The 24,920-nt window shown below is 56.2% G+C and overlaps 1 protein-coding gene across 2 annotated transcripts in view; it reads left to right on the top strand.

Moving 5' to 3' along the window:
• The window catches only part of CROCC (ciliary rootlet coiled-coil, rootletin), a 51,548-nt gene that overhangs the window by 24,550 nt on the left and 2,078 nt on the right, over window positions 1-24,920 (top strand). Inside the window, exons 16-34 of one of the 2 annotated variants that reach the window (XM_032759072.2) lie at window positions 1,112-1,305; window positions 1,580-1,707; window positions 3,968-4,137; window positions 6,318-6,497; window positions 7,238-7,372; window positions 7,748-7,891; window positions 8,326-8,564; window positions 9,012-9,171; window positions 11,872-12,039; window positions 14,067-14,439; window positions 18,715-18,884; window positions 18,991-19,111; window positions 19,399-19,562; window positions 21,199-21,414; window positions 22,119-22,343; window positions 22,788-22,937; window positions 23,257-23,457; window positions 23,640-23,771; window positions 24,450-24,611. In XM_032759072.2, the coding sequence (XP_032614963.1) occupies window positions 1,112-1,305; window positions 1,580-1,707; window positions 3,968-4,137; window positions 6,318-6,497; window positions 7,238-7,372; window positions 7,748-7,891; window positions 8,326-8,564; window positions 9,012-9,171; window positions 11,872-12,039; window positions 14,067-14,439; window positions 18,715-18,884; window positions 18,991-19,111; window positions 19,399-19,562; window positions 21,199-21,414; window positions 22,119-22,343; window positions 22,788-22,937; window positions 23,257-23,457; window positions 23,640-23,771; window positions 24,450-24,611 (3,432 nt within the window). Of the gene's footprint in view, window positions 1-1,111; window positions 1,306-1,579; window positions 1,708-3,967; window positions 4,138-6,317; window positions 6,498-7,237; window positions 7,373-7,747; window positions 7,892-8,325; window positions 8,565-9,011; window positions 9,172-11,871; window positions 12,040-14,066; window positions 14,440-18,714; window positions 18,885-18,990; window positions 19,112-19,398; window positions 19,563-21,198; window positions 21,415-22,118; window positions 22,344-22,787; window positions 22,938-23,256; window positions 23,458-23,639; window positions 23,772-24,449; window positions 24,633-24,920 lie in introns of both variants that reach the window. The other variant, XM_032759071.2, reaches the window with a different exon arrangement.

The following is a 24,920-nucleotide window of genomic DNA, read 5'->3' as shown; positions in this document are numbered from 1 at the left end:
AATCCCAACACTTTGGGAGGCCGAGGCGGGTGGATCACCTGAGGTTGGGAGACCAAGACCATCCTGGCTAACACGGTGAAACCCTATCTCTACAAAAAATTACCTGGGCGTGGTGGCACGCGCCTATAGTCCCAGCTACTCAGGAGGCTGAGGCAGGAGAATCGCTTGAACCTGGGAGGCAGAGGTTGCAGTGAGCCAAGATCGTGCCACTGCACTCCAGCCTGGTCAACAGAGCAAGATTCCGTCTCAAAAAAAAATAGTAATAATAATAATGATGCAGATTAATAATAGGTCAAGACTTTTTAGAATTGGAATCTTAGACTTTTGGGAACATCACATCTGGAAGAGACCTTAATGTTTCAAGGATCCAGGGACCTTCATACAGTGTCTATCCTGGAGCACCTGGGTTTCTGGGAGGGGCCTCTAGAGGATGGGGCAGGGGGTGCAGGAAGCAGGGTGCAGGTCTCCACCTTGAGGCCTGCTGAGCAGCTGCACTTGGGTCTGTTTTATATATTCAGCTTCTCTGCAAGTTTAGGGTAATATGAGGGTTCTGTAGTACTCCCAAAGCTGAGTGAGGGCCCTCGTTTTTTTTGTTTTGTTTTTTTGTTGTTGTTTTGTTTTTGTTTTTGTTTTCAGACAGAGTCTTGCTCTGTTGCCCAGGCTGGAATGCAGTGGCACGATCTGGGCTCACTGCAACCTCCGCCTCCAGGGTTTAAGCTGTTCGCCTGCCTCAGCGTCCCAAGTAGCAGGGACTACAGGAGTACACCACCATGCCCGGCTAATTTTTGTATTTTTAGTAGAGACAGGGTTTCGCCACGTGGGCCAGGCTGGTCTTGAACTCCTGACCTCAAGTGATCCCCCCGCCAAAGTGCTGGGATTATAGGCATGTGCCACCGTGCCTGGCTGGGCCCTTGTTTTTGTACACACGTGCATTGCAGATCTAGAGAAGGTCATGACTTGCCTGCCCAAGTACATATAGCACATCAGGGCAGACCCTGGGCTCGAACCCAGGCCTTCTACCAGGACTGGGTTAGGCCCAGAGTTGGGGTGCTGCACGATGAACAAGCTGGGGGATGCTGGGAGTGCTGCTCAGTCTCTGGGTGGGGGCCAGCTCTCCCGGCAGCTGAGCGGGCGGGAGCAGGAGCTGGAGCAGGCCCGGCGGGAGGCCCAGCGGCAAGTGGAGGCGCTGGAGCGAGCGGCCCGGGAGAAGGAGGCGCTAGCCAAGGAGCGCGCTGGCCTGGCTGTGCAGCTGGCAGCTGCGGAGCGTGAAGGCAGGACCCTGTCAGAGGAGGCCACACGCCTGCGGTAAGGCCTTGGGCTCTGCCCAACCCACCCTGGGGGGTCCTCCTGGGGCCGCACCATGACCAGCCACACCCAGGCATGGGCCCCCAGGGGCAGTTACTAAGGAGTCGGGCTTGCCAACTCGTCCTAGCTGTGGCTCAGGCTTCCCCAGGAAGTGTGGGCCTGGCCAGGCAGGTAGGTTGGCACTGGGCCCATGCCTGGCCACTCCCTGAGATGCACAGTTTCCTGGGGCCAGGGAGGCTGAGTCCCAGGGCCTCAGGGACTGTATGTGCTGCAGCTTGGAGAAGGAAGCCCTGGAGGGCAGCCTGTTTGAGGTGCAACGGCAGCTGGCCCAGCTTGAGGCCCGCCGGGAGCAGCTGGAAGCCGAGGGGCAGGCCCTGCTGCTCGCCAAGGAGACCCTGACTGGTACGAGGGGCTGGGGACTTGTGGGGAACACCAGGTTCCAGCACTGGAGTAGAGTCTAGCTGGCCTGGGTTCCAGTCCTATGCCACCACTTAGATCTGACCTTCCCTTGAGCAAGCCCCTTTCCTCTCTGGGCTGCAGATTCCTCATCTGATTATTAGAGGTAACAATATGCACCTTCTAAGCCTGTTGCCAGGATGATGTGGGAAAAGCGTGTAAGGCGGTGGCACAGTGCCTGGCTGAGTCAACAGCAACTGCTGTTCACCGGTCATCAGGCCTGTTAGAGAGTCTGAGTTCTCTGTGGTTTTCAGATGACTCTCTTGGCCCCAGAATCCCAGACCCACTTCCCTGCACCGTTCCCATCCAGTCTCTGAACTCGGCTTCTTTCTGCTCACCTAACATTAACTAAGCATCTACTTGGGTCATGGAAATTAATTTTCCTGTCTATGTACACCTGAGCCAGACAGAACCAGGAAGGGAAATGCTGGTGGGTTTCCAACCCGGGAGATGGTTTTTAGATGGTGGCTATACCATTTCCATTCCCTGTAGTCATTTCCATTAATACTGATAGTTAACACTTGACAGGTATGTTTATGTCAGTCATTAAAGGAGATGCTTTATGTGTAGCTGTGCAGCTTTGGGAAGTTGCTGCTGATCTCCTCTGAGCCTCCATTTCATCATCTGTTAAATGGGGATGAGGATAAACTACCTAGGCGTGTTATGAAGACAAAATGAGATTATGTCTAGAATACTTAGCTGGGTGCTTGACGCATAGTAAGTGCTGAGGCAGTAATGGGGTTGTTTTTTGTTTGTTTGTTTTGAGATGGAGTTTCATTCTTGTTGCCCAGGCTGGAGTGCAATGGCACAATCTCGGCTCACCTCAACCTCCGCCTCCTGGGTTCAAGCGATTCTCCTGCCTCAGCCTCCCAAGTAGCTGGGATTACAGGCATGCGCCACCACGCCTGGCTAGTTTTGTATTTTGAGTAGAGACGGGGTTTCACCATGTTGGTCAAGCTGGTCTCGAACTCTTTTTTTTTTTTTTTTTTTTTTTTTGCAGTGGCGCAATCTCGGCTCACTGCAAGCTCCGCCTCCCGGGTTCACGCCATTCTCCTGCCTCAGCCTCTCCAAGTAGCTGGGACTACAGGCGCCTGCCACCACGCCCGGCTAATTTTTTGTATTTTTAGTAGAGACGGGGTTTCACCCTGGTCTCGATCTCCTGACCTCGTGATCCGCCCGCCTCGGCCTCCCAAAGTGCTGGGATTACAAGCGTGAGCCACCGCGCCCGGCCGGTCTCGAACTCTTGACCTCAGGTGATCCACCCGCTTTGGCCTCCCAAACTGCTGGGATTACAGGCTTGAGCCACCACACCCAGCCTGTTTGTTTTTTGAGACAGAGTCTCACTCTTGTTGCCCAGGCTGGAGTGCAGTGGTGCAATCTCAGCTCACTGCAACTTCTGCCTCCCGTGTTCAAGCGATTCTCCTGACTCAGCCTCCCAAGTAGCTGGGACTACATACGCCCACCACCATGCCTGGCTAATTTTTGTATTTTTAGTATAGACAGGGTTTCGCCATGTTGGCCAGGCTGGTCTCTAACTCCTGACCTAAGGTGATCCACCTGCCCCAGCCTCCCAAAGTGCTGGGATTATAGGCATGAGCCACTGCGCCCGGCCTGTTTGTTTTTTTGAGACAGAGTCTCACTCTTGTCACCCAGGCTGGAGTGCAGTGGTGCGATCTCGGCCCACTGCAACTTCTGCCTCTTGGGTTCAAGCGATTCTCCTGCCTCAGCCTCCCGAGTAGCTGGGACTACATATGCCTGCCACCACGCCCGGCTAATTGTTGTATTTTTAGTATAGACAGGGTTTCACCATGTTGGCCAGGCTGGTCTTGAACTCCTGACCTAAGGTGATCCACCTGCCCCAGCTTCCCAAAGTGTTGGGATTACAAGCGTGAGCCATGGCACCTGGCCTAGGGTTGTTATATCTTTGACATCCATCCCATTTGGGAGGCCTTCTCATCAGTCATTTTATGCCTTTAATGCCATTCTAGGTAGGCAGAAAAGGGGTCAGGGCCAGTGGGCCCATGTAGCAGATAGGGAAACTGAGGCCCAGAGAGGGCAAGCCACTTCTTCAAGAGGACCCAAACTAGATGCCAGGCAGGCCCTCTGCCTCTGGGATTTTGCCCATGTGGCTCACTTGGCCTAAGTCTGCTGGCCCAAGGAAAAGTTTCAACCCAACCCTGCCCTTTCCCCCATTCCTCTCGTGCAGGGGAGTTGGCGGGCCTGCGACAGCAAATAATAGCTACACAGGACAAAGCCAGTCTAGACAAGGAGCTGATGGCCCAGAAGCTGGTGCAGGCTGAGAGGGAGGCCCAGGCCTCTCTGCGGGAGCAGCGGGCAGCCCACGAGGAGGACTTGCAGCGACTCCAGCGCGAAAAGGTTCAGGCAGCTGGGGAGGGGTGGGCAGGACTCTGAGCCAGTGTCTCATCATCGTTCTTGCTCTGCCTCGGTCTCTGTATCTGTGAAATGGGACTTCCTCTCTGTTGTGGAGGCCCTGGGGACAGCTGGGAGGACTGGGGGGATGGGGAGGTTGTGGTCCTTATTAGACATGCAGATTCCCAGGTCCCAAATCTGGTCCAGCCATGGTAATCCTGATGCAGAGGGTCCACAACCACATTTGGGAAATGCTGACCTAATGTACAGCAGGAAAGCACTTTCATTTGCTAAGAAGTACTGTTTGCATATGAAGGGCCACTCAGACCTGAGCATATAGAAAGGCAAGGGGCAAGGGAAGTTACTAGAACACTGACTCTGGGGTTGTATTGCCTGGGTTTGAATCTAATCTTGGTCGCTTACTGGTGATGCTACCCCAGGTGTCTGTGCCTTCTTACCCCACCTGTAGAAATAGGGATAGGATAGTGGAAGGTATTGAGGATGAGCTGAGACCATCTGCATAGAGGGCTTAGCATAGTGACTGGTACTTAGCAAATGCTCCATAAGTTATGATTGCTGGCACTGGCAGGCTCTCCAGAGTGGCCCTCAGGACAGGGGCCCTCGGCCACCAAATCCTAGACAGGGCTGCCTCTGACAGAGGTGCAGGCTATGACTGCATGGCTCCAGGGCATGCCACTCACCCTGCAGTCCCCATGGCCTTGGGTGGTTGTTATCACGCTTCTCCAGCAGGTGGCGGTAAAGCTCTTTTTTTTTTTTTTTTTTTTTTTTTCTTTTTTTGAGACGGCGTCTTGCTCTGTTGCTCAGTCTGGATTGCGGTGGTGCAATCTCGGCTCACTGCAACCTCCGCTTTCTGGGTTCAAGCGATTCTCCTGCCTCAGCTTCCTGAGTAGCTGGGACTATAGGCGCACCACCATGCCTGGCTAATTTTTGCATTTTTAGTAGAGACAGGATTTCACCATATTGGTCAGGGTGTCTCGAACTTTTAACCTCGTGATCTGCCCACCTCGGCCTCCCAAAGTGCTGGGATTACAGGCATGAGCTACGGTGAAGCTCTTAAAGAAGGGGCGGCTTGGCCGGTTGTGCTGACTCATGCCTGTAATCCAGCACTTTGGGAGGCCGAGGTGGGCGGATCATGAGGTCAGGAGATCAAGACCATCCTGGCTAACACGGTGAAACCCCCTGTCTACTAAAATCACAAAAAATTAGCTGGGCGTGGTGGCACGCGCCTGTAGTCCCAGATACTTGGGAGGGTAAGGCAGAAGAATTGCTTGAACCTGGGAGGCAGATGTTGTAGTCAGCCGAGATCACGCCACTGCACTCCAGCCTGGGTGACAGAGCAAGACTCTGTCAAAAAAAAAAAGAAGGGGCAGCTCTGTCTGCTCACAAAGTTGCTAGGGGCAAGTGCTGAGGCAGGCACCTGCCCTCGGGCTCCCCAGGTGGGTTGCTATTTGCCTGTGGGCTCTGCCTGCCTGCCTTTTCAGTCCCCAGGGATCTAAACTCCTGTGACCTCCCCCTTGCTCTTCTTGCCCTTTGCATTGCCTGGCTTGGCCTCATTAATGTCCCCAAATCTGTGTTCTTCTCTCCAGCTCCTCTGGCAACCCCTGACCCCCTTCATTCCTCACAGCCAGTCCTAACTTCCCTCCATCCCAACCCCAATCCCTCTTCCACAATGGTCGGAACATCCCCTAAGCTAAAAATCAGATTGCTCCTTGTCACCTTGGCTCGAGTCCTCTCTCCCACTCCCCTCACTGCCCTTAGAATCCCCATGGCCCACACGGCCTGTCCTGGCCCCACCCCTGCCTGGGGCTCTGGCACTGTGACTCACTGTGTCCGGTTTCCCTCTGCGCCCTGCATCCTCTAGGCCTTTCCAGGGGCTGTGCTCTTGGCCTGGGGTTGTCTTTTCTCTCTTTACCTGGCTGACAGTTACTTGTCCCTCCTCAGGGGATCATGTTCGGACCACCAGGCCAGCCCACAGCTGCGCCTTGGCACTTTCACAGCCCTGGCGTGTCCCCATCATAGCCCTTATCACCCCCTTGTAGCTACCTGGTCACCCTCCCTGTCTCTGAGGGTATGGGGGCCAGATGGCTCTTGCTGCCTTGGTGTTTTGGGGGGTCTGCCTGGGCCCCTCCTGGTGTGTCACAGGCATCCGGGTCTTGGCCCCCTAGGAGGCAGCATGGCGGGAGCTGGAGGCCGAGCGGGCCCAGCTGCAGAGTCAGCTCCAGCGTGAGCAGGAGGAGCTGCTGGCCCGGCTGGAGGCTGAGAAGGAAGAGCTGAGTGAAGAGATTGCTGCCCTGCAGCAGGAGCGTGACGAGGGCCTCCTCCTGGCCGAGAGTGAGAAGCAGCAGGTTCGTGAGCCCTGGCGTGGCCTCTGCTGCTCTCTGAGCTGTTCCCGTTCTGGGGCCGGGCCCCGCTCCGCCATCTGGCAGCTAGGAGCCCTGGGGCAGGCCACTGCCCTCTTGGGGGCCTCAGTTTCCTCACCCGCAGGACGGGAGGATTAGAAAGGGGTTTGTGAGGCTTTGCTGTGCGCCATGCCTGGCACACAGTGAGCACCTGCTCAGTGACAATAACAGTCGTGACACCAGGAAAGCTGTTCCGTATTCTCCCATGCCTCATCCCACCCCAGGCCGGGCATGGATCCTCATGGCTGCCTTCTGAGCAGTCCCCACGATGCTCACAGGCATCAGCTGACCCGTCCCCCCAAATAACAAATCCCTAACTTTCCTATAGTGTAACGGAGACAGGGCAGACTGCACCCATCTCCTCTCCTCACCAGCTGTGTACCTGGGCGAGTCACTTTACCTCCTTGAGCCTCAGTTTCTTCATCTGTGAAATGGGTAGAATGAAAGACTCTGCTGTCAGGGTGCTGTGGCGGGTTAGTGAGCTCTATGAGTGGTATCCACGTCCGGGATTCTTGTGACTGCCATACTGCCCTTTTCCAGGGCTGCACGCCTGCCCTCGGTCCACCTGCGGTGGCACACTCAAGCCTCTACGCCCCAGTGGGCACATTTCCCAGGCAGCAAGAAGCCTGAGCATGCCCCCAGTACCAGCCCATCCCCCAAGCCCTTTGTCCCCTGCCTCTGCCCAGGCCTTGTCTCTGAAGGAGTCTGAGAAGACCGCGCTGTCAGAGAAGTTGATGGGTACACGGCACAGCCTGGCCACCATCTCCCTGGAGATGGAGCGGCAGAAACGAGATGCCCAGAGCCGGCAGGAGCAGGACCAGGTAGGGCAGGCTGGGCAGCTGGGCCGCTGTCTCATGGAGAGGCACATCCCTGGCCGAGGAGCCCCCACCACGGGGAGTCATGGCCCTGTCCTGGAGAGGCTTCCAGGCTGTGGGAGAGGAGGTTTAGCCCTTCCTTTGGGAGCCCCCATCTGAGGGAGGTGGCTCAGCCCTGCCCTGATGAATCCTTTTGGCCTGAGGGAGAGCCTGGCTACACGGGCAGCACTCACTATGCATCCACGGTCAGCAGAGGGTCCGGCAGGCCAGCGGGAGGGGCCGTGTTTAGAGCTGAAAGTGGACAGTGCACTGAGCGGGTTGGGAGCAGCCAGGGGCTGGGGGACACAGCAGGACCAAGTCTGAGGAGCCCCTCTGTCCCAGAGCACCGTGAACGCTCTGACCTCTGAGCTGCGGGACCTACGGGCCCAGCTGGAGGAGGCTGCTGCGGCCCACGCCCAGGAGGTGAGGAGGCTGCAAGAGCAGGCCCGAGACCTGGGCAAGCAGCGGGACTGCTGTCTTCGCGAGGTGAGCAGCCGCCCCCCTCTTCCGAGCAGCATACCCTAAATGGCGCTGTGTGCCTGGGGGCCTAGTTCCCCAGGGCCCCGGAAGAGTGTAAGATTCCCCCCTGCATTTGAGGACCAATGAATAGCAACTTAGAAAGGAGGCAGCAAGCATTATGAAGCACCTGTTGTGTACAGGTGGGATTTGGCCTCAAGGAGGGGTGAGTGGGATCTCTGCCCTCTTGGTGTTGTGCTCAGGACGGTCCTGATTGATGGTGACTTCAGGTCAAAACGTGACTGATTACAGCGTGCCTTGCTCAAATGATAACTCACAGCCTGCGGTCTCAGCACTGCAGAGGGATGGGGCAGGCTCCCTGGGTCCAGGGATCTGGGGTGCAAGACCCAGCTTGAGCGGGGGGTCCCTGACCGCTGGCCTGGGGACACCTGTTGTGCTCACAGGCAGAAGAGCTTCGGACCCAGCTGCGTCTGCTGGAGGATGCCCGTGACGGGCTGCGGCGGGAGCTGCTGGAGGCCCAGCGCAAGCTGCGTGAGAGCCAGGAGGGCCGGGAGGTGCAGCGCCAGGAGGCAGGCGAGCTGCGGCGCAGCCTGGGCGAGGGCGCCAAGGAGCGCGAGGCCCTGCGGCGCTCCAACGAGGAGCTTCGGGCCGCTGTGAAGAAGGCAGAGAGCGAGCGCATCAGGTGGGGCATCGCAGGAGGACCAGCCCTGAGTCCTCATGGAATCCCATCCCTGAAACCTAACTTCACCCCCAAGGTTCTGGGGAAATTGCCCAGATATGGATCCTCTGTCTCCTAAGCAGAGCCTGGCACCTGGGTCATTTTAGGAAGGTTTCCTCCCTGTTGATTGGGGAAAGGGGCAGAGGGGCAGTGGGCAGCGTTAGGTCCAGACTCAGACCCACCCACCATCATCACCCTAGAAACCAGGTCCCCTCCTGGAGTCACTGGTCTACCCCTCCCAGCCGAGGGCCTGGGCCCCAGCCCTGGAGGGCTCAGCTCTTCAGAGAGGCCACGTGGGCAGGTCAGGTGGCAGTGCCTGACCCACTCCAGGAACTGGAGGAGGCGGCTTTTGTGCAGAGCCACTGACTACTCCCAGGACCCAGGGCAGCCCCTGACCTCTGCCCTCTCCAGCCTGAAGCTTGCCAATGAGGACAAGGAGCAGAAGCTGGCACTCCTAGAGGAGGCACGGACAGCCGTGGGCAAGGAGGCCGGGGAGCTGCGAACTGGGCTGCAGGAGGTGGAGCGCTCACGGCTGGAGGCTCGGCGGGAGCTGCAGGAGCTCCGGCGTCAGGTACTCTCCCTGTGCCACCCTGGGGCTTGCTGTGTGCCCCGGGCCAGTAGCTCCCCCTTTCTGGAATCATGTTTCCCCCTATGTAAAACCGGGGGCTTGAACTATGACAAGCCCTCTCACCTAACCTTGGTGTGAATGGATGGGCTTTGAGGAGTCCTTGAATCCCTGAAACTGTGCAAAAGTCTGCGTGCATTTGTGTGCACGCTCAGCCTCACATTTCTCCAAGGAGAGGAGCTGGTGTCCTTGTCCAGTTCTCAAAGGAATCTGCGAACAACAAAAGGTACAGATTTCGTGAACTAGGTCAGAGGTTGGCAAATTGTTTTTTGTAAAGAGCCCAAATGGTCAATATTTCCAGCTTTACGGGCCACACAGTCTCTGTTGCAACTACTTGAGTCTGCTGGGGTAATGAGAAAGCAGTCCCAAACAGTGCATGAACAGAGGGGTGTGGGTTCCAGTAAAACTTTGTTTAGGGACACTGAAATGTGAATTTTCTGTCATTTTCGTGTGTCAAGAAATGTTGTTCTTCCTTTAGAAATGATCCATTTTCAATGATTTTAAAATGTAAAAAAAAAAAACATCATTAGCTCAGACACTTGTAGAAACAGGAGACGGGCTGAATTTGGCCTGTGAGCTGTAGTTTGCTGACCCGTGAATTTGATGATCTGCAAACTCAACAGCAGCATGCATTGAAGCAGCACCTGCTGTCTACTGGGCACTGGCCTGGACACCATGGGTTCAGGTTTCTCACTCTAGAAGAGGCAAAGAACAGGAAATGGCCTCATTCAGCCCCTAGGCGCTGCCTCACCCAGAGATATCACAACCAGGCCAGGCGCAGTGGCTCACGCCTGTAATCTCAGCACTTTGGGAGGCGGAAGCCAGTGGATTGCTTGAGCCCAGGAGTTCGAGACCAGCCTGGGTAACATGGTGAAAACCTGTCTCTACTAAAAATACAAAAAATCAGCCAGCTGTGGTGGCTCATGCCTTTAATCTCACACTTTGGGAGGCCAAGGTGGGAGGATTGCTTGAGCCTAGGAGTTCAAGACCAGCCCAGGCAACATAGTGAGAACCAGTCTCTACAAAAAAATTTAAAAATAGCTAGGCATGGTGACATGCTCCTGGAGTCCCAGCTACTCGGGAGGCTGAGGTGGGAGTATCCCTTGAGCCCGGGAAGTCAAGGCTGCAGTGAGCTGTGATCGCATAACCGCACTCCAACCTGGGCGACAAAGCAAGACCCTGTCTCTAAAAAAAGTTTTTAAACTTTTAATTTTTATTTTACTTATTTATTTACTTTTTGAGATGGAGTTTCGCTCTTGTCGCCCAGGCTGGAGTGCAGTGGGGCAATCTCGGCTCACTGCAACCTCCGCCTCCCGGGTTCGAGTAATTCTGCTGCCTTAGCCTCCCGAGTGGCTGGGATTACAGATGCCCACCACCACACCTAGCTAATTTTTTTGTAGTTTTAGTAGAGACGGGGTTTCACCATGTGGGCCAGGCTGGTCTCGAACTCCTGATGTCAGGTGATCCACCCACCTTGGCCTCCCAAAGTGCTGGGATTACAGGCGTGAGCCACAATGCCTGGCCCCCCCAAATTTTTTTAATTAAAAAAATTGTTGGCCGGGCACGGTGGCTCACACCTGTAATCCCAGCACTTTGGGAGGCCGAGACGGGCGGATCACGAGGTCAGGAGATCGAGACCATCCTGGCTAACACGGTGAAACCCCGTCTCTGCGAAAAATACAAAAAATTAGCCAGGCGCAGTGGCAGTTGCCTGTAGTCCCAGCTACTCGGGAGGCTGAGGCAGGAGAATGGCATGAACCCGGGAGGTGGAGCTTGCAGTGAGCTGAAGTCGCACCACCGCACTCCAGCCTGGGCGACAGAGCGAGACTCCGTCTCAAAAAAAAAAAAATTGTTTTTAATTACAAAAAAAGAGATACCACAACCGGATAGCCAGAGATATTCTGATACTCTGATAGCCAGAGATACCACAGGCCCCTTCACGAGAAACCACAAGACTCCCTGAAAGGAGCTGGCGTTTGCGTGCCAGCTTTTGCTGGACACGTTGCATGCTACGGCGTCTCCTGTTACCCCTGCTGTAGCACATGGGGAAGGTAGGCAGTACCCCCACCTGCTCCTGTGGGGAAATAGGGGCTTAGAACATTGCCGTTGTCTCAGATCGAATCCCAGTCTGCTGTCTGTGGGCTGTGTGACCTTGGGCAGGTTACTTCGACTCTCTAAGGCTTAGTTTTCTCATGTGTTAAATAGAGATAATGTTACTACCTACCTCATATAGCATTGTACCAAGATTAAATGAGTTAATATAACTGAAGTGCTTAGAACAGGACTGGACACATGATAAGCGCTCCAAAAACGTTCATCACCATTGTAGAGGGGAAAGATAACCCAGGGAGCTGTGGTTCCTGCCTGTGAACTCCTGCTCTGCTAAGGGCTGAGCCCTCCTATTATACCCACCCACTCATGAAAGGTAGTTTTGACCCATTGATTAAATGATAAACAGGCCACTGGTGCCCAAGTGCCTGGCATCGCCCAAGTTCAGTGTGGTTATCTAGGGGCTGGCTCCCAGTGGATATGGGGTGGTATTTGATACATGTGTCCCTAGAGCAGTAGGTCCCAAGTGGCCTTGGGCCAGGACTGGGAGGGTACAGGGGCAGAGCTGAACCTGCTGCCATTCCCGCGCTCTCACAGATGAAGATGCTGGACAGTGAGAACACCAGACTGGGCCGGGAGCTGGCGGAGCTGCAGGGCCGCCTGGCGCTGGGCGAGCGGGCAGAGAAGGAGAGCCGGCGGGAAACCCTGGGCCTGCGCCAGAGGCTGCTGAAGGGCGAGGCCAGCCTGGAGGTGATGCGGCAGGAGGTAACTGAGCAGGCGGGCGGGCTGGTGCATCTTTCCTTCCCCCAGCAGGAAGCAGGTGGGCATCCCAGTGCTGGGACCATTCTGAAAGGCCACTCCCTAGGGCTTGTTCCTTGCCCCACTCCTTGAGACTCTTCCCCAGTTGTAGTAACAACAACCCAAAGAACAGTGGGCCTACTGTGTGCTGGCACAAAATGGGTAGGGAGAGGCCCTGTAGATACGACCTTGTTTGATTTTCCCAGCAGCCCCATGGGGTAGGTACTGTTAGCCCCATTTTTATTTATTTATTTTTTTTGAAATGGAGTCTCACTCTGTCGCCCAGGCTGGAGTGCACTGACACCGTCTCGGCTCACTGCAACCTCCATTTCCTGGGTTCAGGCGATTCTTCTGCCTCAGCCTCCAGAGTTGCTGGGATTACAGGTGCTCACCATCACACCCAGCTAATTTTTTGTATTTTTAGTAGAGACAGGATTTCACCATGTTGGTCAGGCTTGTCTCAAACTCCTGACCTCAGGTGATCCACCTGCCTTGGCCTCCCAAAGTGCTGAGATTACAGGTGTGAGCCACCACGCCCATCCTACCATTAGCCCCATTTTACAGAGCCCTCAGAGAGGTCGAGGGATCTACCCAAGGTCACACAGCCACCTAGGTCTGTCTGACTCCAAAGCCCACATGCTACCCGCTCTGCCTTTTCTGGCTGTTTCATCGCCATTAATCTGTTTTATGGCCCGAACCAAGTCACGTCATCTCTGTGCCTCAGAGCACTCGTGAGAGACGGGCTAGCACAGCTGGGCATGTATGAAGGGCCCTGGCACAGGTCCTGGCACCCAGCTGCTCAGTAGATGCGGTTTCCAGTGAAACTGGTGACTGTGAGAGGTTGACTCTCTAAATGGCAGGGGTAGCTTTGTGTCTGTGTGACCATGCATCCCATCAGTAAATGATACTTTACTGCATGCCCCCACTGTGTGCAGATTTATTGATAAATTATGGGCAAGGGGGGCAATGTAGCCTAGTGGTTAAGGGAGCAGCCTCTGGACACAGCTCCCTTTGGAACCAGTGGGCACTTAACCTTCCTGGCTGTTCACTGTGTTCCCAAGTGCAGCCCGCAGCCCCCATGTGGCCCCGTGTGGTGTGCCTCCCCGCCTTCCCCCGACCCCCCAGGGCTGTGAGTACATGTGATTAATAAGCTGCTGTCAAGCTATTAAAAAACAAAACAAAACAAAACAAAAAAAACACAGAAACAAAAACAGCCGGGCGCAGTGGCTCATACCTGTAATCCCAGCACTTTGGGAGGCAGGGGCTGGCAGATCACTTGAGGCCAGGAGTTCGAGACCAGTCTGGCTAACGTGGCAAAACCCCGTCTCTACTAAAAATACAAAAATTAGCTGGGCATGGTGGTGCTCACCTGTGATCCCAGCTACTCGGAGGCTGAGGCGGGAGGATCACTTGAACCCAGGAGGCAGAGGTTTCAGTGAGCCGAGATTGCACCACTGCACTCCAGCCTGGGTGACAGAGCTAGACTCTGTCTCCAAAAACAAACAAACAAAAACCCACAAAAACAACAACAACAACAAAAACAGCCTTTGGAGCTAGAGTGCTTGACTTTGAATCCCAGCTCTGCAGTTTACTAACTGTGGCTTTGGACAAGTTAGTTACTTAGCATCTCTGTGCCTGTTTCATCTTCTGTGAAGGGAGATCCATTCATAGAGTAGTAATTAGTTAATATTTTTTGGAAAGTTACTTAGTGCCTGGCACTGATAAGCCCTATGTATTCAAATGCCAGCTGTTATTACTAATAAACTATGGGCATTACAAGGCTTGTATAAAGAATAAAGAGATTAATAAACAAATTATAGTATTTCCTCCCACGGGGAAGTTTTTGCATCACCTGCTTCAGTGGTGAGCACTAAAGGAGAAAGAGTTGTGCTGACCACACAGCCAGGGATGGTGGGCTCCAGTCTGGGCCTTAGGGGTGGAGGCGTCGGGTTGGGGGAGGCCTTGCCGACCCCCACCTCCTGGCATCACTCCAGCTCCAGGTAGCCCAGCGGAAGCTGCAGGAACAAGAAGGCGAGTTCCGGACCCGCGAGCGACGCCTGCTGGGCTCCCTGGAGGAGGCGCGTGGCACTGAAAAGCAGCAGCTGGACCACGCCCACGGCCTGGAGCTGAAGCTGGAGGCGGCACGGGCCGAGGCTGCAGAGCTGGGCCTGCAGCTGAGCGCAGCCGAGGGCCGGGCACAAGGCCTGGAGGTCGAGCTGGCCCGCGTGGAGGTGCAGCGGCGCGCGGCGGAGGCCCAGCTGGGTGGCTTGCGCTCGGCTCTGCGCCGGGGCCTCGGCCTGGGTCGCACGCCCAGCCCAGCCCCGCGGCCAGTGTCCGGCTCCCCTGCCCGGGACGCACCCGCAGGAGGTGAGGGCAGTGCCGCGCAGCAGGGAAGGGGGGAGGTGGGCTGGCCGCACTGAGGCCCCGCCCCCACATCGCAGGTTTTTTTTTCAAGGAGCCCACCACAGTCCTCCACTGAGGTCCGCTTCTTAGCCCCGCCCCCTCACCGAAGCCCCTCCCTTCACTGATCTGTGCTTCTCAAGGGCGCTTCTTTTTTCTTTAGACAAGGCCTCACTCTGTTTCCCGGGCTCAAGTGGTCCTCCCTCCTCAGCCTCCTGAGTAGCTGGGACTACAGGTGTGCCACCACGCCCAGCTAATTTTTGTAGTTTTTGTGGAGACGGGGTCTCACTATGTTGCCCAGGCTGGTCTTAAACTCCGGGCCTCAAGCGATCCTCCTGTCTCGGCCTCAGTGTTGGGATTAGAGGCATGAGCCACGGCACCTGGTCCAGGCCACTTATTTTTTGGGGCAAGTGGGGTGGGTTTTTTCAATATTTGAGACAGGATCTCACTCTGTCACCTCAGTTGAAGTGCAGTAGCGTGATCGTGGCTCCCTCTGCCTTGGCAACCTCTGCCTCCTGGGCTCAAGTGATCCTCCCACCTCAACCTCCTTTGTAGCTGAGACTACAGGTGTGCACTACAATGTTTGCTTAATTTTTGTGTTTTTAGTAGAGATGGGGTTTTGCTATATTGCCCAGGCTGGTCTTGAACTCCTGGACTCAAGTAATCCTCCCGCTGGGATTACAGGTGTGAGCCGCTGTGCCTTTCCTGGACCAGGGGATGGAGGGCTCTTAATGCCCTTGACTCCTTATCTGATTTTCTGAGCCTCCATCCTGCCATATACTCCCATATACTTTCAGTCATCTCTAGATTACTTACGATACCAAATACAGCTAAGTGGAAATCGTTGTTACACTGTATTGTTTTTAATTATTCTTTTTTTTTGAGATGGCGTCTTGCTCTGTTGCCCAGGCCGGAGTGCAGTAGCATGATCTCGGCTCACTGCAACCCCTGCTTTCTGGGTTCAAGTGATTCTCCTGTCTCAGCCCCCTGAGTAGCTGGGAGACTACAGGCACGTGCCACCACGCCTGGCTAATTTTTGTATTTTTAGTAGAGACGGGGTTTCAGCATGTTGGTCAGGCTGGTCTTGAACTCCTGACCTTACGTGATCTGCCCACCTCAGCCTCCCAAAGTGCTGGGATTAAAGGCGTGAGCCACTGTGCCCGGCACACCCAGCTAATTTTGTGTGTGTGTGTGTGTGTGTGTGTGTGTGTGTGTGTGTGTACATATATATATGTATATTTTTTTTTAGTAGAGATGGAGTTTCACCATGTTGGACAGGCTGGTATCAAACTCCTGACCTCCAGTCGGTATGATCTGGGAACAGATGATGGTGATGGCTGCACAACAGTGTGAATGTAATTCATGCCGCTCAGTTGTGCACTCAAAAACGATGAAAATGGCCGGACACGTTGGCTCATGCTTGTAATCCCAGCACTTTGGGAGGCTGGGGCGGGTGGATCACTGGAGGCTAGGAGTTCAAGACCAGCCTAGCCAACATGGTGAAATCCCATCTCTACTAAAAATACAAAAAATTAGTTGAGTGTGGTGGCAGACACCTGTAATCCCAGCTACTCGAGAGGCTAAGGCAGGAGAATCTCTTGAAACCAGGAGGCGGAGGTTGTGGTGAGCCGAGATTGCACCATTGCACTCTAGACTGGGCAACAAGAGGGAAACTCCATCTCAGAAAAAAAAAAAAAAAAATAGGGCAAAGCCAAGGGACGGGCTAGGGCAGTTCATGCGGGGGCAGCAGGCACCTCACTGAGGAGGTGATGGGTAAGGGGAGAACGTGAGCGAGCAGCTGGGGGAGGGACTCGGGGCGAGTAGGGAGGTCCTGAGTGGAGGTGCGCCTGTCCTGTGGACAGCAGGGGCCAGCAGTCCCAGAGCATCAAGCAGAGGAGTGACAGTTGGGGATGAAGGGCTTGCTCCAATAGACATTGTAGGCCTCTACAAGGACTTTTACCCTGAGACGATGGGATCTTCTAGAGCTGGAGGCCCCCAGGGGCAGGCCTGCTTCTTTGGGAACCTCTAAGCGAGGTCTTTTGGGTGGTGACCAAGTTCGTGGCTGCGGGGCAGTTTTGGTGTCCCTCCGCCGCCAAGGCAGGATGCTCATGGCAGGACTCGTGTCCTGCAGTTCCAGTGCCAGCCTCCAGGTAGTGCCCTGGTTCCACCTGCCCTGCCCCCTCCACCTCCCCGGGCCATCACTCCAAGCAGAGTGCACAATTTTCTGCCAGGGAGTCGGGCTGCCTGGATTCCTATCTCAGCCCTGAAACTTCCCAGCGTTGAGAACAACTAAATCTGAGCCCAAGTCTCACTCTGTTGCCTATGCTGGAGTGCAATGGCGTGATCTTGGCTCACTGCAACCTCCGCCTGCTGGGTTCAAGTGATTCTCCTGCCTCAACCTCCTGAGTAGCTGGGACTACAGGCGTGCACCACTGCGCCCAGCTAATTTTTTGTATTTTTAGTAGAGATGGGGTTTCACCATGTTGGCCAGGCTGGTCTTGAACTCCTGACCTCAGGTGATCTGCCCGCCTCGGCCTCCCACCAGAGTCCTGGGATTACAGGTGTGAGCCACCACGCCCGGCCCACTTTTTTCTTTTCTTTTTTTTTTTTTGAGACGGAATCTCCCTCTGTCGCCCAGGTTGGAGTGCAGCACAGTCTCAGCTCACTGCAACCTCTGTCTCTGGGGTTCAAACACTTTTCCTGCCTCAGCCTCCGGACCTCAGCCTCCCAGGTAGCTGGGACTATAAGCGTGGGCCACCATGCTGAGCTAATTTTTCTTTTTTCCTTTCTTTTATTTTCTTTTCCTTCCTTCCTTCTTTCCTTCCTTCCTTCCTTCCTTTCTTCCCTCCCTCCTTCCTTCCTTCCTTCTTTTTCTTTTCTTTTCTTTCCTCTTCTTTCTTCTTTTTTTTGACGGAGTCTCGCTCTGTCTCCCAGGCTAGAGTGCAATGGTGCAGTCTTGGCTCACTGCAACCTCTGCCTCCCAGGTCCCAGTTGAAGCAATTCTCCTGCCTCAGCCTCCCGAGTAGCTGGGATTACAGGTGCCCGCCACCACACCTAATTTTTGTATTTTTAGTAGAGACAGGTTTTCACCATATTGGCCAGGCCGGTCTCAAACTGCTGACCTCGTGATCTGCTCATCTCAGTGTCCCAAAGTGCTGGGATTACAGGCATGAGCCACTGCTCCCAGTCTTTTCTTTCTTTTTTTTTTTTTGAGACGGAGTCTCGCCATGTTGCCCAGGCTGGAGTGCAGCGGTTCGATCTAGGCACACTGCAAGCTCCACTTCCCGGGTTTAAGCAATTCTCCAACCTCAGCTTCTCGAACAGCTGGGATTACAGGCGCGTGCCACCACGCCCAGCTAATTTTTGTATTTTTAGTAGAGATGGGGTTTCACTATTTGGCCAGGCTAGTCTCGAACTCCTGACCTCAGGTGATCCACCCGCCTTGGCCTCCCAGAGTGCTGGGATTACAGGTGTGAAACACCGCACCTGGCCAATTTTTGTATTTTCAGTAGAGACGGGGTTTTACCATGTTGGCCAGGCTTGCCTTGAACTCCTGACCTCAAGTGATCCGCCTGCCTTGGACCCCACAGTGCTGGGATTACAGGCCTGAGCCACCACACCCAGTCAAGAGAACAAGCAAATCACTTAACTGCTTTGTGCCAGCCTTGCCTGGGAAGAGGGTTAATTGTTCCTTACCTGTCAGGAAGTTGTCATGAAGTGCCTAGCACAGTAGGCACTCAGTATGGAGAGACTTGAGGTGATGCAGCGGCCACCCTTGCACTGGGCCCTGGGAACAGTGGTGGATGGAAGAGACAATGCCCAGCCCTCATGGTGCTCATGGTCAGGGTGGGGTGGCAGACATCAGACCCCCGGAGGGTGGAATGAGCTCACTGTAAACCAGCCTGTGGCCAGAGAGACCTCTGAGGGAGGGGGATGGCCCTAAAGGATGGGCCAGGCAAAGAGAGACCATGGGGAGAGGGGGAGCAGCATTTACAGAGGCTCTAGGGCTGGGACAAAGAATGTTCTAGAACATGGGGGATGCAGGGTGGCCAGTTTGTAAAGGGTGAGAGGGTTTCAGCTGGGATGGGCAAGAAGGCCCCTAAGCTATAGCAGAGAAGTTGGGCTTGATTCTGAGGGCTGTTGGGAAAGGCAGGGGTGACAGTGAGTGAGATGGCATTTGGGAGTGAGTGAGATGCCTGGGGTGGCCGGTGGCTCCTGCATCACTGAGCAAGTCTCTTCTAGGAAGTGGGGAAGGGCTCAGCAGCCCCAGCACCTTAGAATGCAGCCCTGGGTCTCAGCCACCATCTCCAGGACCTGCCACCTCCCCGGCCTCTCCAGACCTGGACCCAGAGGCAGTGCGCGGGGCCCTCCGGGAATTCCTGCAGGAGCTGCGGAGTGCCCAGAGAGAACGGGTAAGCCTGGGTGTGCATGGCTGGATAGGGAACCTGGAGGGCCCTGGAGAGGTTGCAGGGTGTCAGAGCAGGGGTCTTCCTTTGTTCCCCCATGTCGGGGCTGCAGGACGAACTTCGGACCCAGACCAGTGCCCTGAATCGCCAGCTGGCCGAGATGGAGGCTGAGAGGGACAGCGCAACCTCGAGGGCCAGGCAGCTGCAGAAGGCGGTGGCTGAGAGTGAGGAAGGTGAGTCTGATCCTCGGGGTCCCTGTTCTCTCTCCTGTGTTTTGGGCAGTTGAGGCAGGAGCTGGGGGATTGGCCTCTGACCTTGCCGTGGCCCCCATGACCTGACTCGGGCTGTCTCCAAGAGGACCCTCCTCGGACAGCCTCACCTGTGTGCAGACTCGCACACTATGAAGGGTGCAGACAGTCTGGCCCTGCACTGGGTGGAGTGCAGGCTGGACATTTTGTGACCTGGTTTGGGTCTCGGGGCTGTGCTTGGCCATGCCTGATGGGGTGGGTGGTGGCTGCAGCCCGGCGCAGTGTGGATGGGCGGCTGAGCGGGGTCCAGGCGGAGCTAGCGCTGCAGGAGGAGAGTGTGCGGCGCAGTGAGCGGGAACGCCGGGCCATGCTGGACCAGGTGGCCACACTGGAGAGGAGCCTGCAGGCCACCGAGAGCGAGCTCCGGGCCAGCCAGGTGGGCAGGAGCTGAGGGCCAGCGGGGCGACGGGAAATCTGTGTACCTGAGTGAGTGTCTAACTCTTAACGTGTGTCTCCCTGTGTCCGTCTGCCTGAGTCTCTCTGCAATCCACCGAGGTGACCAGCCTGTGACTCTGTGAAACCACATTCGGACTCCATCCTCTCATGTCACTTGTGGTCACTAGGTTGTAGAAAAAAGAGTTTGGTCAAGGTGCAGTAGCTCATGCCTGTAATCCTAGCACTTTGGGAGGTCGAGGCAGGTGGATCCCTTGAGCCCAGGAGTTTCAGACCAGCCGGGGCAACACGGTGAAACCCCATCTCTATGAAAAATACAAAAATTAGCTGGGCATGCTGGTGTGGGCCTGTAGTTCCAGCTACTTGGGAGGCTGAGGTGGGAAGATCACTGGAGCCCGGGAGATTGAGGCTGAAATGAGCTGTGGTCATGCCACTGCACTCTAGCAAGGCAGAGTGAGACCCTGTCAAAAAAAAAACAAAACAAAACAAAACAAGAAGAAAAGAAAGAGCTTGGGCTTTGAGTTGTCATCTGCCTAGTTTTTATTTTCCTCATCTGTAAAAGGAAGAGCAGTGATTACCTGACAGGGTGACACACACAGGCTCTTATCACAGGTGGTACTCAGGGGGCCTCTGTTTTATGTCTCTGTAGTTCTGGGGTTTTTATGTGTGTGTGGGGGACAGCTATGTGTGCCGTTGTGTGTGTGCATCTGTCTGGGACAGGAAACTCAGGCCCTGGTGGTGACAGTGCAGCCAAAGCTCCCCTCCGCTCTCCGCCCTCCCCAGCCTGTCCCTCTATTACTGCCACCGCCCCCCACCCCCAAGGCCTCTGGCCTGGGGCCAAGCTTAGCTGGATTGTTGTGTCTGCGGCTTCAGCCCTGGCCGTGGGCCCAGCCACAGGGGCTGCGGGAGGAGGCCAGGAACAAAGCTGGGCAGGAGCCAGAGTGGGGGCCCCAGACAGGGCAGGGCTGGGGCTCTGGGCAGGGTGGCAGAGGGGCCAGGCTCAGGATGGGGGCTGGGGAGGCTCTAATAACACCCCCTGTTGATCCACCCTGTCTCTAGGATAGTACCAGGGATGTGAGGACCCCTAGTCTGCCTACCTGTCCCATCACCACACCCCAGGCCTTCTTCACTGGCTGACCCTGGGCAGGGGAGGGCGAATCACCACCTGAAACCCTAGAACAGCAGGGCCCCCTCAGAACTGTCTGGCTCAGCTCAGTTTGCACGAGTCAGTGGGGCAGGAGAAGGGCCTTGGAATCTGCATTTCTACAGCCCCTCCTCAGGGCTCCTGTGAGCACCCAGGTTGTGGTACCCTGGGACCAATCCAGTGTCCCCACTGTACAGATATGAAATGGGGCCAGAGAGCGCGAAGGGGCAGTCCTGGGTTCCACAGCCCATTGGCCTGGGCTAAAACTGGAAGGTGGGCTCTGGGATCTTCACGTCCACTCATCCTGGGAACACATGGGGAGACCGAGGCCCCCAGAGGGTCCCAGGCTGGCCCCAGGTCACATAGGTCACCCTTCAAGGCTGGTCCCCACTCTTCCCCTAAGGGCCCCAGGGTGTGTGCGGGAGGGCTGCGGGGTGCACTGGACGTCTGGGCCTGAGCCCCACGCCACCTGCAGGAGAAGATCAGCAAGATGAAGGCCAATGAGACAAAGCTGGAGGGCGACAAGCGGCGCCTGAAGGAGGTCCTGGACGCCTCCGAGAGCCGCACTGTCAAGCTGGAGCTGCAGCGGCGCTCGCTTGAGGGGGAGCTGCAGCGCAGCCGCCTAGGCCTGAGTGACCGTGAGGCCCAAGCGCAGGCCCTCCAGGATCGGGTGGATTCCCTGCAGAGACAGGTGGGCCCCCCACCCCAAATCACAGCCACAGTGCTCGCATGCCCTGTGCCAAGAGCTTTGTAGGCACTACGCAATCCCCCAAGAACCCTGTGAGGCAAGTATTACCCACATCCCCATTTCACAGATGGACAAATGGAGGCTGAGAGGTGATATTATTGTCCAAGATCCCATAGCTAGTAAGAGGCAGAGCCAAAATTAGAATTCAGGACTATTTGATGACAGAATCTGCATGCATAGGAGTCATCTGGGACAAGTTAGAGATGTAGGTTTTACTCATTTCCCTTTTTGCCTTGACTGCTAGGAAGCTCAGCTCTAACTGGAATGTTAAATAATACGGCTAGCCTTGCCTGAACACCCACCAAAGTCAAAAATAGAAAATTTTAGGATTGTGGTGGTTTCCCTTTCTCTTCGACGACAGAGAGGAGAGAGGAGAGGGGAATGAGAACAAGGAGACCAGGGAGTCTGAGACAACTAGGGTAATGGCACTCTGGGCACGAGTAGTTAGCCAGCAGTGGGATGGGGCCCAGGTTGCAGTAGGCTGAGCCAGCGGGAGTGCTTAGGAACAGTGGGTCTCAATGATGGAGGCCCAGAGAGAAGTGGGAAGGGTGTGGATTGGGCATGCCAGGTGGAGGTCACAGTAGGAGCCGAGGTGTAGAGGCCAGATGGGAACAGCCCCCTGATTGTTCTGGCTGTCCTTCTGCCAGGTGGCCGACAGCGAGGTGAAGGCAGGGACCCTGCAGCTGACTGTGGAGCGGCTGAACGGGGCCCTGGCCAAGGTGGAGGAAAGCGAGGGGGCCTTGCGGGACAAGGTGCGGGGCCTGACAGAGGTCCTGGCCCAGAGCAGCGCCAGCCTCAACAGCACCCAGGACAAGAACCTGCATCTACAGAAGGCTCTGACCGCCTGTGAACATGACCGCCAAGTACTCCAGGTCTCGGGCCCAGGGTCTGGCTGGGGTGGGCCCAGTGAGAGAGTCAGCCAGTAAGAGCAGGCTTGGAGGGGGGCCCTGGTAAAGAGCCAGCCAATGGGGCAGTGAGTTGGAGCCAATGAGAGCAGGCTTTGAAGAGAGGGCGTGGGCCCAGTAGACCATCAGAAAATGAGAAGAGGCTCTGGGTATGTCCCGTAAGAAGGCAAGACTACTAGTATAGACTTGGGGGGACCCAGGTGCAGGGTTTATTGGGGAGAGTTGGGGTATGAGTGGGTCCCACCTTACGCAGGTCAGTGGATAGGCCGTGGATGGGTTTGGTGTGCACCCCACCCTCCAGGTGAGATGACTGCCTGTTTGATGGGCTGTGGACCTGTCTGGAGGTACAGAATAGAGAGGACTCCTTAGGGCTCCCAGGCCAGCCAGGCACCATCAGCCTCTGTCCGCCAGGAACGGCTGGATGCTGCCCGGCAGGCGTTATCTGAGGCACGGAAGCAGAGCAGCTCCCTGGGCGAGCAGGTGCAGACGTTGCGAGGCGAGGTGGCTGACCTGGAGCTGCAGCGGGTGGAGGCCGAGGGCCAGCTACAACAGCTACGGGAGGTGAGGGCCAGGGTGTGCCCCCTCTGTCCCCAAGACTGTGAGGCCCTGGGATAGGGTGGGGACGTTCCCACCCATCTCAACCTCATCCCAAACCCTGGTGCAGCCTCCAGTAAGGAAACATGGTTCATTCAGAGCGTAGTCCTGTTATACAGATGGAGAAACCGAGACTCAGAGAGACAGGTTTGGCTTCAGGTGACAATTCTCTGAGAGGGCCTCACTGTCGCCTGCTCTGTGAGTGGGCCAGCCTCATTGTCCTCAAGCTTCAGATGAGTACGCTCAGGCCCAGGGGGATTCGGGGCCTGCCTGGCTTCTGTTCTAGGTGCTGCGGCAGCGGCAGGAGGGTGAGGCTGCAGCCCTACACACAGTCCAGAAGCTGCAAGACGAGCGGCGGCTGCTGCAGGAGCGCCTGGGCAGCCTGCAGCGCGCCCTGGCTCAGCTGGAAGCCGAGAAGCGGGAGGTGGAGCGCTCAGCCCTGCGGCTGGAGAAGGACCGTGTAGCCCTCAGGAGGATGCTGGACAAGGTGGGCTGCTCCCCAGGCTCTCCCCTCTCTTCCTCCGGGGCCTAACCATGGTGGATCCCACTGCACATCCCCAGGGTCTGCTGCCTCTGGTGGGCTTAGGTTATTCTATCAGGGTTCAGGAACCTGAGCATCCTCAGTAAGCTCCTCCTGGCACCCTGATCTCCTGTGGCTCTCCTGCCTAGGTGGAGCGGGAGAAGCTTCGTAGCCATGAGGACACAGTGCGGCTGAGCGCAGAGAAGGGCCGCCTGGACCGCACCCTCACGGGGGCTGAGCTGGAGCTGGCAGAGGCGCAGAGGCAGATCCAGCAGCTGGAGGTCTGACCCCACCCAGTCCAGGACCCCAACTTCATCCCTAGTCTGAGTGCTCAGCGATCCCAGTGGAGCTGATGGCCTAGCCAGCCCAGGGCCCATAATCCCCTCCCCCAGGAGCCCTGAGCCTTCCAGTGACCCAGCCGGGCCATGGAGGGAGGGGTTCTTCCTAAGGTGTACAGAAAAGACACTAAAGGCCTGTTTGCACGTGAGCCTGTGGGTTCATGTATGTTGTGGCCATGCAGCAGTGTGAGAATCCATGTGATCATTCTTGTGTATGGAGCATGAACCCTGTGCACGGTGCGGCGTGTCTGAGTATTGTGAATATGTGTTTGTGTACAGATGTTTTCATGCATGTGGGAGTTAGGCCTTTGCACATACACATGCACCTGTGTGAGTCCAGGTAGGTATTTACATGCTTGCCTTTGTGCCTGTGTGTATGACGTTTGAGTGTGTGTGTGTGTGTGTGTGTGCACGCACCTGCCTGAGTGGGGGTCATTGGGTGCACTCACCCTGGGCTCGCAGGCTCACTGTCAGGGCCAGCAGGATGGAAGACACACAAGGATCTCTCCTGCCTTCCCCCTCTGCACTGGCCCTGTCCCAGGGAGGTACCTGACAACCCATCACACATGCACACACACACTCACAGTGGGCCAGAACCCGGACCACAGCCCCTCCCTGCAGGCGCAGGTGGTGGTGCTGGAGCAGAGCCACAGCCCAGCCCAGCTGGAAGTGGACGCACAGCAGCAGCAGCTGGAGCTGCAGCAGGAGGTGGAACGGCTGCGCAGCGCCCAGGCGCAGACTGAGCGCACCCTGGAGGCTCGGGAGCGGGCCCACCGCCAGAGGGTGCGTGGGCTGGAGGAGCAGGTGTGCAGGCCCCCTTGGAAGGCTGGGCCAGGATGGATGTGTGGGGCTGGAGGAAGAGGAGAGACTCAGTCAAGACCTTGTGGGTATAGGCAGTTAATGGCTCCAATAACCGAGAAGGGTGGGGTTGGCTCTGCGCTGGTGTCAGCCAAGACCAGACCAGGGGCCACGGGATGCTCCTGGGCCCCAGGCCTTCCTGTCATGGCTCTGCTCCCCTTGCCTCCATGCTCAGGGCAGCCTTCTCCCTGGGTGGCCAGGTGGCCTCAGCAGCTCCAGCCTCAGGTTCTCCCA

The sequence above is a fragment of the Hylobates moloch genome, unplaced genomic scaffold, assembly GCF_009828535.3.
Source record: "Hylobates moloch isolate HMO894 unplaced genomic scaffold, HMol_V3 SCAFFOLD_9, whole genome shotgun sequence".
NCBI classification, from domain to species: Eukaryota; Metazoa; Chordata; class Mammalia; order Primates; family Hylobatidae; genus Hylobates; species Hylobates moloch.
Note: the sequence above shows the minus strand (reverse complement) of the source record. Positions and strands in the feature narration are given on the sequence as shown.